At 44.0% G+C, this 17924-nt stretch overlaps 2 protein-coding genes across 4 annotated transcripts; both read left to right on the top strand.

Annotated features, from left to right (window-relative positions):
• The first annotated feature begins 4001 nt into the window (after nt 1-4001).
• On the top strand, nt 4002-8535 carry ftr83 (finTRIM family, member 83). 2 transcript variants are annotated; one of them, XM_070843820.1, is made up of 7 exons: nt 4002-4655; nt 5085-5180; nt 5380-5613; nt 5782-5941; nt 6094-6150; nt 6652-6720; nt 7638-8535. In XM_070843820.1, exons 1-7 carry the CDS (start codon nt 4080-4082, stop codon nt 8162-8164), a joined length of 1719 nt encoding a protein of 572 aa, XP_070699921.1. In that variant the 5' UTR covers nt 4002-4079; the 3' UTR covers nt 8165-8535. The 2 variants fall into 2 exon arrangements, with proteins under 2 accessions (XP_070699921.1, XP_070699920.1); XM_070843819.1 differs by lacking the exon at nt 7638-8535 and adding an exon at nt 7335-7630 and having other exon boundaries at nt 4004-4655.
• A 2540-nt stretch (nt 8536-11075) lies between these two features.
• Nucleotides 11076-15907, top strand: ruvbl2 (RuvB-like AAA ATPase 2). Of its 2 annotated transcripts, none has more exons than XM_070843442.1 (14): nt 11076-11098; nt 12214-12268; nt 12391-12446; nt 12595-12736; nt 12868-12997; nt 13082-13148; nt 13261-13367; nt 13470-13563; nt 13785-14003; nt 14091-14209; nt 14465-14584; nt 14678-14807; nt 14947-15061; nt 15540-15907. In XM_070843442.1, exons 2-14 carry the CDS (start codon nt 12214-12216, stop codon nt 15542-15544), a joined length of 1359 nt encoding a protein of 452 aa, XP_070699543.1. In that variant the 5' UTR covers nt 11076-11098; the 3' UTR covers nt 15545-15907. The 2 variants fall into 2 exon arrangements, with proteins under 2 accessions (XP_070699543.1, XP_070699542.1); XM_070843441.1 differs by having other exon boundaries at nt 11077-11098; nt 15577-15907.
• Nucleotides 15908-17924: the final 2017 nt, after the last annotated feature.

Genomic DNA, 17924 nt, shown 5'->3' with positions numbered 1-17924 from the left:
AGAGACAGGACCTACTTGTATTTCTGAATTCCAGAGGTTATTGATTGAAAGCAGACAAGGCCCTCCCCCTGTGCTGTGAGTATATCGAGCCCTGCCCAGTTCAGATAAGCAGGTTGAGCAAGGAGAGGGGAGGGGGGGCAGAGAGAGAAGGCGGGCAGGCAGGAGAGGAGAGAGAGAGGGAGAGAGAGAGAGAGAGAGAGAGAGGGAGCGGAGTAAAAGAAAGAGAATGAATGAAATGTAAAAAGCACAAAAAGTGACAACTAACGTGTTAGAAAAAGCTTCCATTTCCCTCTCAGCTTCCTTTCTCTCAAATTTCTCATGTGGCTCATCTGTGGATGAATTGCGCACACACTTCTCGGCAGCTGTATTTCCACCTATTGTTGTCAGACAGAATCGCCATTGTCTTAAACCGGTTATAGTCCGACAAACATAAATGCAGCCTAAGGTACTGTAGGAATTTAAGGGACCACCCAATAAACAAACAGAGAGACACTCTGAACTCAAGCAGACTTTCTGAATCATTTCAAACACCCCTGAAAGCTCTGTTGATCTCTGAAGACTTGCTCAAAGTTTAACTTGCCGTAGGTGTTTTCTTCAAGAGCAGCTAGAGTTCAGAGCTGCAGTATTTACACTGTGTCCGGTCAGACCAGTCGGGTCACTTGTACAGTTTACAACTGTAGATATGTGGATGTTTGTACAGCAAAAGGAAATATTCATGGTTGAGACACCGAATGGAAACACACGTGCACGCGTGCGCGTCCACATGCAGAGCCAGGTCCAGGTGTGTTGTTGCACTGGATGTTTTACATATTTGTGTGCATGCTTCATCACTAATTATGATTTTGATACTATGACGTTTTTTCATGACTAAAATGTCCCTCTCATAGTTACCCAGTGTGACCCCTGTATAACCCTCGTGACCCCGACTCACTCCGCAGCACCAAAACATCTCATTAACATTTTAATGAGGCCCAGTCCGCTGGTTTCTACCAATAGTAATGCAAATTCACAATATTATACATAATAATGTATAATAATGTTTATTTGGTCAACTTTTGTTCCAGGTTACAGCCCCGATACTTTATATAACTATAAAAGACTCTAGCTCGTAAAACTGTTTTGTAATATAAGGTAATTAAGGTTGTAAAAAGGACACTAGCTCCTCCTTCCACTCTTATATTGCATTACTTCATACACTAGATAGTTTCACCTCTCCATATTTGGTCAGGTTTCTGATAAGCCAGTTTTCCTTCCTTCCTCCAGAGTGAAGGGTGTACTCTGTGCTTACAGATTAACTAACTGTTAGTGGCGATGGCCGCTGCACGGCACAAACCTTTGAGAATAGCTTTGATTTGCTTGAGAGTTTCTAACGTATGATAGAAAATTGAAGACTATACAGTGCCTACATCCAAAACTGTCTCTGTTTCTTCAAGAAAGTCCACATGAAGCGAGGTAATGTTTGTGATACACGACACTTTAATGAGATTTAATAACAAGGCTCTCTAAAAGAGCAGTGAGTCCCAGTGTTCTTTGATGAAGCAGATAGAGCTCAGTCAGTATTGCTCAGCCCAAGTTCAAGGAGAAGGGTCAACCTTCATTAAGGTGCGGTGAGCATGCTTCTGCAGGGCAAGTGCAGGAGAACACAAATGGCTATTTGATCAAAGGAAACAAGGACCCATTTCACATAATGTGAGTAATAAAAACAGGAAGAGCCGATGTTGAAACGTGCCATGGGAAAACAGCGTTGATGCTGGTAGATACACACAGTTAAGATATAAAGAGTGCTGAAACACACATTGACCAGATTGTGAATGAAAAGCCTTTATGCTGTTAGTAAGCATCAGTGTTGTCACGACAACCTCAGCCAGGAGATGAGCAAAAACATGTGGAGTGTCTGTCAGCGATGGATTCAAATGAGTACGTGCTAATCCTAAAGTAGTGGTCCCCATTTTTTAAGGTGTCATGATAAGAAGAGCAGATTTGACACAAGCCTGCATGTTTGCATAGGTTGTTGAGAATATTTATTTCTATCTGTCATAATATACATGATAAGCAAATAAAACCAAAGTGGAGCTTCAAAATAAGAGCTGACCTGAGCTGCTGTCTCATTCAGGGGAAATTCAGTGGAGCATGTTTGTGTTTTTAGCACTAGATTTGAAGTGGATAGAGGGTCACATGTACGTAACGCATGCTTGACAGTTGATCATGTTTGCTTTCATAAGCCTGTCTGCCATGAAACAGATTTCGGTTCGGCGAGAGACATTCTCAGTAGGTGCAGAAGCCGAGAGCCATTGTGTGTCCGGCGGCTCATTAATCAAGCTTAAGTGTAGTGAGAGTAAACCAACGGGCTCTTCTTCTCCATAAACTTTCTATGTCTTTGTTCATCTGCTGGCTATAAACAGGCTCAAAGGTCAGGTCAGTTAAGTACAGACAAGAGAAAGAAAAAGCATTCCAAGACAAACATGAAATCTAAAATATCCTAATATTAATCAGTGTCAGTTTAGAGGGCTGTTGAAGTGCCTTACATGTAGTCTGATTAAGAAAATGATCAGATGAGCAGACAAGCCACTGAAACTCTCACCAATAACTGATATTTTTGTTGTATTTGTCACTGTCAGTAAAAAACAGGATCAATATTGACTTTTTGTCATGCACAACATAATATAAATCATTCTTGCACATTTGGAATATCAGTTGAAACAACTGAAACAAAAACATTTAGTAATTTGAATCTTTATTTTTTCAACTGCAGAAATTTTAAATATGCAAATATACGTATTATCATCACTGCATCAAGTCTCAGTTCACGACGGTCACTTGTCCCTGAGACCGTGGCCCCTGTTTGTGTTTTTTTTAGTTGAATAAGATGCTACATTTAGTCCTGCGTGTCAGCTGTAGTTTCTGTTGTTGACGGACAACAGACCCTATAATGCCTGGCACTCGGCTCGGGCCGTGCTGGCTCAAACACAATGGAATCTTTTAAGCAGGCTTTCTTGGCCCTCCTGTTATCTGGGCTATCAAGTGTAGTTGCATTCCTATCTCCATTTCAACAGCCCCGAAACTCCATCTTGGGCTGGGAGGTGTGTTCACTGTAAGATGAAATCTACAGAGGAAGGTATTTAGCTCAGAAGAAGAAACATTCTTGTAATTGCTTCGGTTTCATGGGGCACATTTTCTTACTTGGGAAGTTGAGCTTATGCCACAAAAATACAGTTCCAGTGATTACTTATAGAAAACGTGAGCATCTTGTCAAACCCCATAAGAAATCAGCGTTAATGACGTGCCAAGTACAACAGAGCTGATTATGAACTGGCTCCTGGCGAGGTGAAGGTTTGGGAAAATCTCATTACAAACCTCCTCACAGTGAAAGGAGTCACTGTTGATGCCACCACTGACGGCACATTACAGCTGATCACCACAAAAGGAGCTGTATTATTACTGATCAAAGCGCTGAAAATAATCTCTTTAGCTTGAGGTCAGTTTGCACTGTGACTTGAGAGTATCGTCACATGCACGGAGGGAACAGTCTGTCTCCAGGCAATCTCTGACACTCAGCAATTAGAGTACTCAACTGTAGAGTGTGACAGGCCTGCTGCCTTTCTTTACACTTATGACACTGCATTGTTTCAAGTTACCTTTGAATGTACTTTTTTTCTTTTATTCAAGTATTCATGGGATGCAAATCTAACTAATTTTATTCTAAATGGCACTTTTCATGCCCTGTTTGCATCCCTTTCCTGCTCAATATGTACGAAGTCCTGGAAGCCTCTATTGTCCTTTTAGTTAAACGGTGTCTACCTGAAATTAAAAAACAACTTTGTTATCAACACTCAAGGCCAAACCTTGAACAAATTTTATTGCTTCTGCCTCTGTAACTGATTACATTCACTGTGTCCTTTTCTTGCCCCGCCCTTGTTTTACTGGTTTCGGCTTAACCAGTTTACCCTCCCTCTCTGTTTACTCTATATAACATGCGCTGGTAGTACCTGTGAGATCACTTTGCCGCTGTGCTGACACGAGTCACTGACTGTCTTCACGGCATCATCACTGCATTAGAGGAACAACACCAACTTGTCACCATGGCATCTGAGCAGGACGGCTGCTACCTGTGTAAGGAACACCTCAGGGATCCTGTGTCCATCCCATGTGGACACATCTTCTGCTCCGTTTGCCTGAAGACATACTGGGACCACGCTGACCACACAGGCTCGTACGTCTGCCCACAGTGCAGGGTCAGCTACAACAAGAGGCCCACCCCGAGACGCGTCGGAGGATCCCGGCACTCCACCATCCAGCGCAACTCAGAAAGCTTTCCACCTCCACCTCCGTCCCCTGACTACAACTACGCAGGACCCCAGGATGTAGGTTGTGACATCTGCATTGGCAAGAAGCACAAAGCCGTCAAGAGCTGCCTGATGTGTCTGGCCTCCTACTGCGAGAAGCATCTCAAGCCCCACTTTGAGTCTGCCACTTTTAAAAGGCACAAGCTGGTGGATGAAATCGGCCACCTGGACAGACAGATCTGTCCCCAGCATCAGAAGGGTCTGGAGCTGTTCTGTCGCACTGACCAGATGTGCATCTGTGTGCTGTGTACAGTGAAAGAGCACAAAGGTCACGACATGGTATCTGCAGAGCAGGAGAGGGCAGAAGAGCAGGTACGTCACACTTTACTTAAAGTGACAGCACTGGTTTTTCAGATTGCCACCAAATTTTCGACAGGAACTAAAATCTAGTAAGAAAAATCTGCTTTGCTCAGCACGACAGGTGTTGTTTAAAGTCATGAACCTTTGTGAATCAGTGGTGGCACGTGTTCACTTCACCCGTGACTCAATGGCAGATAATGCATGAAAGAGAAGCTTACAGTAGATTAAACAAGCCAATAAAACAAAGCCTGGGGCATTTAGTGAGACACACCTCAGCAAATAAGGCTGCTGCCTGCACGTACAGCTCCTGCGTCAACTTTGAGCTGCAAAGCTCTAGCGATTGGGTTTAAAACACACCTTGATTCAATGATTTTGTCACTTTGAGGTGATATGTGGAGTTGCTTTCATCAACCCCAACAATGCCTGTTGTTTTCCCAATAGCAACGGCTGGGTGCCACTCAGGCTGAGATCCAGGAGAAGATTCATGACCGACTGAAGCAGATGGAGGAACTAAAACAAGCAGTGGACTCACTCAAGGTTTGTGTCCCCATCATCCATCAGACAGATAAGACCAGACTAACCACTCCAGACTGAATGGAAAGCTAAATCAACACAGAAGCACCAACACATACAACCTTCCTTCATGGAGGAGTGATGACAGCCTCTCTCAGTGCGCTCGTAAAAACCAGCGTGACACCCACTTGATTAATGGCAGACATCCACCTTTTCTGTGCAGAATTCAGCCCAGAGAGCGCTGCAGGAATGTGAGAAGATGTTTGGCGACATGATGCGCTCCATTGAGAGGATGCAGCAAGAGATGGCCAAGCTGATCACCACCAACAAGAGGGCAGCGCTCAACAACGCAGAGGGCCACTTGGAGCGTCTGAGCCACGAGATCAGTGACCTGAAGAGGAGAGACAACGAGATCACCCAGCTGTCCCGCACCGAGGATCACATCCACTTCATCCAGGTAGCTGACAACCACACAGAGACATGAATAAGACTCAGCGCCACCTTCACAATAGCCAGCCATCCTGTACAGGGTGGCGGAGGGCTAGAGCCTGTCCCATGTATTTTGATCCAGCACCAATTTAAAGTTCACACTGTCATGCAGGCATGTTTGTTTTCCCATGATTAGTCCTACCACATGCTGATCGCCCAGACGGAGGCCGAGGAGCTGCCCACAGTGAGCGTCAACCCCTACTTCTCCTTCGGCCCCGTCACTAAGGCCGTCTCTGAGATGAAGCAGCACCTGAATGAATTCAGTAATGATGAACTGGTTAAGGTAGCCAAGGCAGGTGAGTGTGGAGCCAGCACCAAGACCGTACTGTTCAAAAACACGGAATAACACTAAAGTGATTGTAAATAGTCTAATATATCTCCACCCCTCTGGATCACTGTCAACATTAACACCGGTGATTGTTAACTCACTCATTTTGTATCTTTGCAGTTAACAAAATGACCTTCTGCCAACTGGAAGACTCCAAGAAGAGACGCTCAGTGAAAAGTGAGTACACATTTTCTGTAGACAGTCCATAAAGCCAGCAGAGCTGCAGCTACAGTATTTAGGAGTTATACAAACCCAAACTGAAAGGAAGGCTAGATAGATTTATAATTTCCCTTGGTCTCAATGGGGCTTTGTGCAATCCTGTTTGATGTTTAGCAGGAGCATGACATTCATTAGAGGGCAGCACGAGGTCACTCAGTTGCCACAGGGTGTTTAAATGTTTACTTTCAGTAGGTTTACATTAACACACTCCTCTGAGATAGAATTTAGCTGATTTGCACGGGTGTGGACAGTTCAGATCAGCTTCAGTGACGATGACTGATGATATTCTAGATACGGTGGCAGTCACAGAAGCTGTGGTTAATACAACAAGAATATCAGCACTACCAGCTTCATAGGGATGACACACGTGTTGTGATGCATGATTAATAGCACGAGCGAAGTAATCCACTATGCCACTCCCATTGTTTTCTGACATGACACACATCTTTACTTTCACAGGTGAGGAAGCCGCCATGTACAAGTCTCTGCCAGTCCATGAGCCCCAGCACAGGGACGACTTCCTGAACTGTGAGTCTCAGCTGCTCTGGTTCTCTTATCTTGTGTTCTGCACAGATCACTGCTCTCTCTGCTTATTTCAGTGCGTGAGGCAAATTAAATGCTGATGAGGTTCTCTGTCAGACCCTGTGGCTGAACACAACATCTGATTCTAGTAACTACTGCATGTCCCACTGTGTTGACAGAGACTGGGATTGACTCATTACAAATATATTAGCTGGCACTTACACGGCTTTGTGATTTCGCTTCAGTCTGCACTTTAGGCGCTCCCTCCTTGTTTAAAGTGAGAGCTTGAAAGAGCTGATCTTCACTAACCAGTCAGACTAGAACCCCAAAAAAGCATTAGAATATAGAAAATCCAACATACAGTAAGAAATAACTGAGTAATCCTTGTAAAAGACATAATGATTTTTCTAATATTGTCTAATAAGTCTATTTTCTTTTACGCAAATTGTCAGGTACCAGATATTCAATTTAAAAGAAACTAGCACAGCCTTTGGGGTCACTGATGGGGTTCAAAGGTTGTGGGTTTCACCTTACAGTTACAGTTAAATATGTACTTTGTTAGATGAACCTCTGTTTGTGGTCAAACTCACAAACAGTGTTGATGACCTCTGGCATTCCAGATAATAGGCCGGGCAGAGGTAACCGACGCCACCGGGTGTCCCACCAACTGTGACCTGCAGAGGCACACGGCAGGCAGGTGACATCTAACCCTTGGGTTTCTGGTTCTGATTGCTGAGTGCAGCCAGAGGGGCTCCTGCTTTTCCTTTGAATCACGCTCTTACAAAGTCACTCACAAATGGTGGTGCAATGGTGTGGGGCGCTTTGAGGCTTTGCCCATCTGGGGGTTCCACATTTACATATAATCCAATCAAATGAGTTAAATGCTTCCTCTTGTGAAGTAAATGTTCATCTTCTCCGCCTAGATGCTTGCCAGCTCACTCTGGACCCGAACACAGCCTACAGACAGCTCTACTTGTCTCGAGGGAACAGGAAAGCTGCCCTCAAGAGAGACCCTCAGTCCTACAGTGACCACCCTGCCAGGTTTGACTCCCTGCCCCAGGTCCTGTGTGCCGAGGCTCTCTCTGGAGGGGCGTACTACTGGGAGGTTGACTGGAGCGGGGAGGGGGCCGCCATCGGAGTCACCTACAAAGGCATCAAGAGGACGGGCTACGGAGACACCTGCCGCATCGGCTACAACCGCAAGTCCTGGAGCGTGTTCTGCTCTGACTCCAGCTACTCAGCCCGCCACAGCAAAGACCAGATAGAGGTCAACGCCCCCTACTCCTCACGTATAGGCGTGTTCCTCGACCACGCAGGGGGCACCCTCTCTTTCTACACTGTAGGGGACACCATGTCTCTCATCCACCGCTTCAAGGCCTCCTTCAGCGAGGCTGTCTATCCAGGCTTCTGGGTTTGGTATGAGTCGGCCGTCACCCTCATCCAGCTGTGATTCAATGACACACCTGCAGTGATCGATGTACAACTGTGATTCAGTGTTGGTATGGATTTACAGAACAAACACATTCCTCTTCTCTGATGATATGTTAGAATCCCTTTACGTGATTGGATGTGTTCAGACTGTATATAATGTGTGTTGAATATCAGGGGAACTATTCTTGACTACTGTGAATAAGCTGCAAATCATCATCACGTGTGAAATGTAAAATCAGTATATAAGTCAGAAGATCAGTGTGTGCAGTAAATGAGCATTTGAATGATCTTTAAAATAACGATGACTGTACTTGATTGAAATAAGTCATTTCCGATCATTTATATAGATTATAATATGTTTATTTTTGTCAATAAAAATTTTATAACAAGAATAAACTGTTGTTGCAGTTTTACTTCATAGTTCTTGTTGGGTCACAGAACCGAGGCTCCAGGCCAAACGGACCGGGCTCAGAGGTGTTTAGCAGTGTCCAATTATGCAGGAAAAATAGGCTTGTAGCAGGATTCAAAACTGAAGTGCAGGAAGCAACAATCTTTAATACCAGTACCAAAGAGAGAACACCCTAAATGCACATTACATGCACCCAGAGAGCTCTGAGCTCTGCTGAACAGTACACCTGGACCCTGGAGTGTCTGAAGACTCCACCTTTTAACGCCCATCACGCCACCAGATAATCATTTTACATTGGTTGACAATGACACCATCATAATTTTATTGGTCAAAGTTAGTATATCACCTCTGTAGAACTTTTATGCCCTCATGGTGGGGCTTTCTGGGACTTTCCAATCTTTTAGGTACACTTTCTTTTTTACATCATATCTTGAGTGTCTTTGATTACACATCAAGAATACACGTGGCTCATGTCGAGCACACGTGAGGTAGTGAGGGTTCATAAAAGGTTACATTCTGGTGCAGTGAGGAGTATATAAGACATATCCTAGTCTATCTTATAACAGTTTAAAGATTAATGAACACACACAAATCCTTATCTTGATTTGTCATAAATCATTTGATTTGTCACAGTTAATATAATCAATACATCCTCTGATTCATCATACTTAAAATCAATGTTTAGCATCTTGCAGGTTGGTTTTCTTTAGCACAACACTGATCTCATGAACATTTACATTCTATCTATCTATATAAACTTTAATGCCACAGGATGACTACCTCACAGTCCACAGAAATATGAAGCTGAAGAGAAAAATATGAATCCATTCATTCATTCAAGCTTCATTTATTCAGATTCACTGCTGTCCTCCAGGGCTTAACGGGTTTGAAAAACCTGCCAGACCACACATATCTGCGATGCCTTAAGAAGATTAAAAATATGTTTGCATTGACATTTACAATAAGCAAAATAAAATGTGTCTGCTCAGAGACAGCATGTGTCGGTTCTGTTTTGTCTCTAACCAGCGGTGGTGGTTTTGTGGAGGTCCGAGAGGTTTGAGATGAACTGTGCAGGAATCAGTGAGGTGTGACTGAGAGGCTCCTGAGTTCACAGATGGTTGAGCCTCATCAAGCAGCGGCTTTAAATGTCTGTGGTATGCTGAACTAAGGTACCATCCAGTCGGACTGAAGACGCTGACTTGTTCATTAAAAGTCTGGAGTCAGGCAGTTACAGCAGCAGTAATGCAACACAAGAACCTCTTTCTTCTTTACCAAACACAAGCCAACGATTGGACAGCAGGAAGCATCACTGATCATCAGCTGATGACAATGACAAACAAAAGGTTTTGTATCTGCGCTAATCCTCTGTAGTTTTCAGTATCCGTCTCTTGTGACGCTGCAGTGAAGCGAGTTCAGATGGAGGAATCCTAAAACTGCAGCCTTTAGGGAAACCTTTGCAGACACGGTGGAGAGGATATGAAAGACTCCTCCACAATCCTTCAGGTTTGCTCAGTTATATTATATCCCTGACTGGATGTTCTCTGGAATTACATTCTCCCACAATTTCTCTGAACAAGGGGGCCTGACTGGGGGCTCCAGACTGTCACTGCAAACATGAGGAATTGTTCAATTTTAGCAAATCACTTAAAAGGAGAAACATAAATGTAAATATGTGAGACATTTTGCATCTCCTCAAATGAAATGAAAAGGTTTGTGATGTGGTAACTTGCTGTGAATTTGACTGTTGCAGCTCCTCTGCAGCAAAACTCTTTAACCTGTAGAGGCAAGCGTGAGCCGTGCTACCTCTAGTGGAAAAATGTTTGTAGTGCTTACCAAGGATGTCTTTTGACCCCCCCTCTGAGAACGCCTCTGTGTGGGGAGCTGATTCACTGTTGGAGGCTAAAGAATGTGACACGGTGAGCTAAGTATGATATGCCAGCATGTACCCTAGACCACTCTTTCATTATGGGATCGGTTACTTCAGACAACATGAACAAATTAATGTGTGTGTGTGTGTGTGTGTGTGTGTGTGTGCGTGTGTGTGTACTGTATGCATACTCTCAACCACTTTTGTCATCATCATCAGAGCTTCACTTTCTGGATATCTGAATACATATTGCGAGAAGTGATTGCATACCTGTCGTTTTGCACCACCAACAGTGAAACAAAAATGTTTTATTTAGTTAATGACAGAGGTTTGATTCTATTTTTATAAACAAGCCTTAATCTACATTAGTCTAAATTAGATTACTTAGACTTTCTTTATTTCTTTATTTGATCCCCCATAGGGGGAAATTTTCTAAAGAATCGGAGAACAGGAGTGTAAAAATGTTGAAATGATTTATTACATAGTAAATATGGAGGACATTAGATTGTTTTTATGCCCTGGTGCAGCTGTTCTTCACCACCAAGTCTGCAGAGGGCAGTGAAGCTCACAGGTTACTTAGACAGGAGAAGCGCTTGTTTCTCTCCGGACACAATTAGCCCGCGCACCAGCAGAAAGAAGCGCCGCATTCTCACATTGTCGCTAGTGTGGCTGCTCAGGTGAGTGTGGGCTCAGGCGGCAGCTTTAATACCCGTTTGAGACTTTTGGCTTTCAAATCCTGATGCCGCAGAGTGTTAACTACAATCTGAGTCCTCGCTATTCTTGCTGTTTGCTTTAGCATCAAATCTTTGCCGGTGTGTAACTGTGGTTACATGTAATGTAATGAATGGGGCTAGCTAGAGTGCTAACACAACATTAGCTAGCGTTAGCATTGTATTTTGCTGTACTGGCACTGTCGAGAAGATGACAGGTGTTTTAGTTTTGTGGCTTCCGTGTGTTGTTTGACTCCAGCTCGTGTCGCTGCCAACAGAGGTGGGCTATAAAGAAGACAAATCTAACAAAGTAAAAGCCTCAGCTAGGCGACACACGCTCGGCTCTGCCTGTGTTGTGTCATGCCTCACGACTGTCACTATGACAACAGACAGACTGAGGTTAGATCTAGATGCTCCAGCTGGATTAACTAATTTAATATTAGCTCTGAAGCTTGGGGTGAAACCTGACTCCTTTTCTGTGTAAACAGTAACGTACTAAAGCATGAATAGAGGATCCAGGGACACTGAACGCCTCAGGCACTGGGCTTTATGTGAATATGATTGGAAAACATAGATTGTGGCTGAGTGAAGTGAAACACCTGTGTTGTTTGATGTCAGGTGCAGTCAGCCCTCTGCTGTTAAAGGCAGAGACTCCTCTGAACCTGCACATTGATTTTGGTGTTCATCCATTTCAGCCACTTTTGTCACGACAGTTTCAGTTTCTGGATGTCTTTGAGATGCTGTATGCTCCTGGCAGTGTCTCTGGAAGCTGGTACGCTTTTCTTTAAGGGGAATAAAAGTTAGTATTTACCTCTGTTGTGCTGTGAGCTGAATTCCCTTGATGACATGAGTGACATTTTTTGAGTCCCATGACGGAGAGCTCGAAAGATAATAGGAATTTGAATACAAAGGTTGATATCTTGATGTCTTTGTTGGAGCAGTTACACATATTGTCGATCAAAGCTCGCCCATTCCTTAGTGATACTGTTATTATAGTCATACAGCACTGGACATAGTGGTCATGTGGTACTAATACCTGTGTTACCTGTTAAAGACATCTCTGCTGTCCTCTTTGGCTTCAGATGGCGACTACAAAGGTTCCAGAGGTTCGTGACATCACGCGGATCGAGCGAATCGGTGAGCGTCCACATTTACACTGGGACCCTGACTGATCCGCTGCTTGTGGATACAAGTTAATGATTGTTAAATGAGTCTGTGTCTTTACTCCCTCTTCCAAATGTGGTAAATACTGTGTTCAGGTGCTCACTCTCACATTCGTGGCCTTGGTTTGGATGATGCGTTGGAGCCAAGACAGGTAACATTAAGTCTTCATAGTATGTAGTATGTAGTCTCCAGTGTATGTCAAGTAATCGTCAGACTAGTTCACTGTATGTGAATTCACCAGGTACATTGAATTGTAGCACACAATAATACATGACAAATCTGCTTCTATCCCACTTCAGGTCTCTCAGGGGATGGTTGGCCAGCTGGCCTCCCGTCGGGCAGCTGGGGTCATTCTGGAGATGATTAAAGATGGCCACATCGCTGGCAGAGCGGTACTGATCGCTGGGCAACCTGGCACAGGAAAGACCGCCATCGCTATGGGTAAGGGCCACATTGGAGGCTTTCCAGAGCACAATATCAGTTCATCGTCCTCACCTGGAAGTCACATTGCTGCCTTGCACTGATGGCTTTAGTCATATTTTTGTTAAAGGAAGAGATTTCTATCTATGCAGGCATCGCTCAGTCTCTTGGCCCCGACACACCCTTCACTGCGCTGGCCGGTAGTGAGATCTTCTCCCTGGAGATGAGCAAGACTGAAGCACTCAGCCAAGCTTTTAGAAAAGCGATCGGAGTGAGGATCAAGTGAGTGCGCAAACACAATAATTGGACTTTGTAAACCTTTCGGGTTTGAAATGAATGATTATTCATAGTGGGCTTGTTTTACAGAGAGGAGACAGAGATTATTGAAGGAGAGGTGGTGGAAATCCAGATTGATCGACCAGCCACGGGAACGGTAGGCTGCTTATGTGTCGGATACAAGTGCACTCCACACTTATTCTTCATGTCTGCTTTGGAAGATAGTTATAGAGCATAGACAAACTAACATATTATACTTTGATTCTCAGGGTGCCAAGGTTGGTAAGCTGACTCTAAAGACTACAGAGATGGAGACAATATATGACTTGGGCAACAAGATGATCGACAGCCTCAGTAAAGAGAAGGTTCAAGCAGGGTGAGTTAGTCTTCTGGTCACTGATCTTTACGCATCACAATCGCTCTGGCCTGTCCGACAGCCACACGTGTGACGTCTGTCTTTGTCCCTGTTTTCTCTCAGAGATGTTATTACCATTGACAAAGCCACTGGAAAGATCAGCAAGTTAGGCCGCTCCTTCACCAGAGCCAGAGACTATGATGCCATGGGAGCTCAGGTATCCTGCAACTGCCACATCACTTAATTCACATTCGACAACAACAACAACGACAACAGATTTTCAAAAGCCATTTGTGTTCAGCTTTGGTGTCTGAGCTTGTTTTTTGTTCAACTGATGCCTAATGCAGCCAAACTCCTTTTGTAGAATGGTAGTTGATTTAATGGGACAGTTTGTTTTTTATATATATTAATGTCCCTGTATTTGTGGTGCCCCTGTAGACGCAGTTTGTTCAGTGTCCAGAGGGAGAGCTGCAGAAAAGGAAAGAGGTGGTCCATACAGTGTCCCTCCACGAGATCGACGTCATCAACAGCCGCACGCAAGGCTTCCTGGCTCTCTTCTCCGGAGACACCGGAGAGATCAAGTCTGAAGTCCGCGAGCAGATTAATGCCAAAGTGTGTGAGTGGAGGGAAGAAGGCAAGGCAGAGATCATTCCTGGGGTAGGTTCAGCTGTGTGCGTGTGTCTGTGTCTACATTCTCCTCGTCTGCGATCGTACTTGACTCATTTTCTATGTTTGTGGTTCCAGGTGTTATTTATTGACGAGGTCCACATGCTGGACATGGAGTGTTTTTCCTTCCTGAACCGTGCCCTGGAGAGCGACTTGTCCCCAGTTCTCATCATGGCCACCAACAGAGGCATCACTCGGTACTCTGTGCATCTTCATTTCCCTCCCATCTGATCAATCCTTTGAGTTGTCTTTTTCAGGAAGATGCCAATATGTCTGAAAAAGTGATTTCTTATGACCTGTGTATTTGATAAAAGAATCAGTATTTAATAGAAGTATTTTATATAACTAGAAACAACAAGTATGATGAAAACAGTGGCCAAATAAATGATACCATATTTCATGATCACTGAATACTGGACATATAACTAAGTATCCACTCTTTTCTATCTTAGTATCCGAGGCACAAACTATCAGAGCCCTCATGGCATCCCCATCGACCTGCTGGATCGCCTGCTCATCATCGCCACCTCCCCCTACACCGAAAAAGAGACCAGGCAGATCCTCAAGATCCGGTGAGAAACTGCCTTCATTGTCTGTCAGCAAACTACATTTGCTTCCTCCCTGGTGTTATGAACGGAATGTAAATCTGCATGGTTTCATTTCAGGTGCGAGGAGGAGGACGTGGAGCTGAGCGAGGAGGCTCACACCGTCCTGACTCGCATCGGCATGGAGACGTCGCTGCGCTACGCCATCCAGCTGATCAGCACTGCTGGACTGGTGTGTCGCAAACGCAAGGTGAGCTCACACATGTAAACACTACCTACATGTGTAAGCAAGTTTCCTTCAATCACTGAATGGATCACATTTCAGGAGTTTAGCCTCGAGTTCCTGTGGTGTCGGTGCTGATGTCATCTGTGTGTTTTGGCTCCTTCAGGGAACAGAAGTTCAGGTGGAGGACATCAAAAGAGTTTACTCTCTGTTCCTGGATGAAGCCAGGTCCTCTCAGTACATGAAGGAGTATCAGGATTCCTTCCTCTTCAACGAAACACGTGAGTACGCGGTGTGCCCTCCGCTTTGGGTCCCACACAGCGATGGTTCACTTCAGTGCTGCATTCACACAAAGTCAAAGTCAAAAAGTCAAAAAGTTTAGCTAAGGGACGATGAACAGCGAGCCGGTCATTATTACAGGTGACGTTTTGACAGCGGACTCACTTCACATTATCCCGCTTATCATGTGACTACTTACTAAAGAAATCAATGATTTGATTCAATATGTTTTCTCCTGTGGATTGTTATCAGAGCTGCAGTCCACTGTACACGGCAACGGTCGACTAGACAGAAGTAACAGACCGTAGGATGCTGTAATTGACCAATCAGAATTGAGTATAGAACAGTATAGAACAGAGCTATGCGTTTAAAATGAAATGAAATAAAATAAAAGGCTTTTGTGCAAATGCAAAACAGAATGTGATAAGTGCAGTGGGTGAATGATTTTCCTGCACATAATATCCACATTTTACATTACAGGATGAATAAGCAAGATGTTTCTGGTCTGACATTTCAGAAACAAGCCAAATGGACACCTCGTAATGAAGACGGCTGCTTTGCTTTCTGACGTTTTTATGTTGTCGACGCCCTCCGGGATCGGAGTCCATTCAGAACTGGATTTTACTTCAGGATTGAATTACAATAAACACAGAATTCACTGAATTTTCCCACATCTAGCTTCTCTGTTCCACTTTAATTCTATGTTGTTTGAATTGAAATCTATTCACTGAAGTTCTGCTCATCATTGAGGCCTTGTGGCAGGAACATCCATTCCTTTAGTGTTTTCTGTTTTCTGTTGACTTATCTTGTATTTTTTATGAACATGATTAAACAGGCTTTTCCAAGCACACTGTGATGATTTGCTTTCTTGTTTACCACTCAATCTTAAATGGGACAAAGTGGATTTAATGGATGAGAAAACATTATCCTGTCATCCCACAACTCTTTCAACTATAGTGAAATAATGATAATATCCTCCTATTTCTCACAATTGTTGGACTAACCTTTTGAAAAGGGCTGTGCACAAACCCTGTCAGGCTTACAAATGTATCTTCTTCTTTCCTGGAGCCTCATATAAGCCTCAGCTCAGCTTAAAGAGTATATTATCATTAGGCAGCCTTTCACTGCCGTCTCTGGGGGAGAGTTTCTGCTCTGTTTCACCTCTGACCACAGTCAGCATCACTCTTTGCACCTGTAACCACACCCGACAGTGACGTCACTGCAGCGAGGGGAAGAGTTAAACCACTAGAGGTCAGCAAAAACAAGATCTTCGGGGAGTTACATTTCTTCAATATACATATTGGCATGTGGCTGTTTTAAGAGATATTCAACAACGTGATCGTATCCTTTAAGCTCTCAAGTCTTTGTTCTTTAAATTAAACTGGGCTCACGAGACTTGAGACAACCTTTGTTCAGTCTGAGTAAGTTAAGGATAAGGTTAAGTTAAGTTAAGGGAACTTACTGGAGCCTTGAATGACCAATGAGCTAAAGTTTGAAGCAGTTTAAAGTTGTTGCCACAAGGTGGAGCTCTTGTAGAACTCTTTTCTACAAACCATACAACCAGCAAACTGCTGAGATGAACATGAACCCCGACCGTGCGTTTCGATGAAGGACTGAAAATATCTTCCAGCTGGATCTTTTAGTTTGTTAAAGCTGCTTCACTGTATGATGGGTGTGAGCATGTACTGTACATGACTGCAGCTAGTCCACACCTCAATTTCACACCCTGTCTGATGCACTGTAGGTGCTACCCTGCTCTAACACACACACACACACACACACACACAGTGGAGTAGACTTCCCCACACACAGATTCTTCTGCATCTAGATAATTAGATGCTCAGTACTGCAAATCCCATCATCCCAACCTTGCTTGTAATGTCATTCATTATGAGTTTATAATATAATAATAGCAATTTTATCAAATCACAGTATTAAAATGTCGCTGATTGTAAATGATGCTACACATTCACATTACAGTGCCTTTAACATCACTTCTATATTCATCAGGTAGCTTTTGTCATCAGCTGCTACAAAGAAATCCTTCTAAAAATGGCATAAATGATGAAAAGTACTATTTATTGCAGTGACATTATGGTAAATTTAATTCAGAAAATCTATTAAAGCCACGGCTGCACTCTCAGCCATGAATACTAGCTGCAGTCCTCCACCAAGAAGCTGCATTCATTCATAACCAATTAGCAGATTAATCAATTTTACCTGCATACAGTATGAGTACAGCGCAGACTGTCTCCTACGTGGAAATGAATATTTAATGTTTAGTGCTGGTGGGAGAGAGTCCTGCACGGATTACCCATAAATCCCTCTCAGTCCCACATGGCTGGTGCCTAGCACCACGTCTGATGGATTCACTGGTTTGATTAAAGCTGGGCTGAACTTCATCAAGGGCTTTAGGTGTATGTAAAACAGGGTGTGTGCTCCTTCTTTCTTGGGATGAACCACTTCTCCGGCTGTGTAGAATCCTACTCACCCCCACAGCTCTAAGCAGAAATGCACCACTATCAATCTATTTAATACCTTTTTGAATAAACTGGGCGACCTGAAGACATTTCTTTGTCTTCAGTGTCACTGCGACCCCAAGTCATTGTTTCCAGCTCACATTCAGCTCAGGCCCTCTGGGTGTGAGCAGGTTTTCTGGGCTTGGTTCCCACTCTTCCCCACCGCTGTCCACAGGCTACAAGGCTGCACAGCATGCACACATGTTGTGGCGCTTTGCCTGCTGCACAGATTTAGGTGCCCTTTCTCCACCGCAGTCAGGCCACGCTAGTATTCTGCAAACGTCCCCCATCGTAGAAACCCACCCTTCCATCTGTCATCTGTCATCACCAGCCAATTTAGATCTAT

The sequence above is a fragment of the Pempheris klunzingeri genome, chromosome 14, assembly GCF_042242105.1.
Source record: "Pempheris klunzingeri isolate RE-2024b chromosome 14, fPemKlu1.hap1, whole genome shotgun sequence".
Taxonomy (NCBI): Eukaryota; Metazoa; Chordata; class Actinopteri; order Acropomatiformes; family Pempheridae; genus Pempheris; species Pempheris klunzingeri.
Note: the sequence above shows the minus strand (reverse complement) of the source record. Positions and strands in the feature narration are given on the sequence as shown.

Excerpts from the sequence above, each read along its gene's own strand:
- ftr83 (XM_070843820.1), top strand. The coding sequence starts at position 4,080 with ATGGCATCTGAGCAGGACGGCTGCTACCTGTGTAAGGAACACCTCAGG. Across the intron at positions 5,614-5,781 it reads ATCACATCCACTTCATCCAG|TCCTACCACATGCTGATCGC; the intron begins GTAGCTGACAAC and ends TCCCATGATTAG. Across the intron at positions 5,942-6,093 it reads GGTTAAGGTAGCCAAGGCAG|TTAACAAAATGACCTTCTGC; the intron begins GTGAGTGTGGAG and ends GTATCTTTGCAG.
- ruvbl2 (XM_070843441.1), top strand. The coding sequence starts at position 12,214 with ATGGCGACTACAAAGGTTCCAGAGGTTCGTGACATCACGCGGATCGAG. Across the intron at positions 12,737-12,867 it reads AAAGACCGCCATCGCTATGG|GCATCGCTCAGTCTCTTGGC; the intron begins GTAAGGGCCACA and ends CTATCTATGCAG. Across the intron at positions 14,585-14,677 it reads AGGCAGATCCTCAAGATCCG|GTGCGAGGAGGAGGACGTGG; the intron begins GTGAGAAACTGC and ends GTTTCATTTCAG.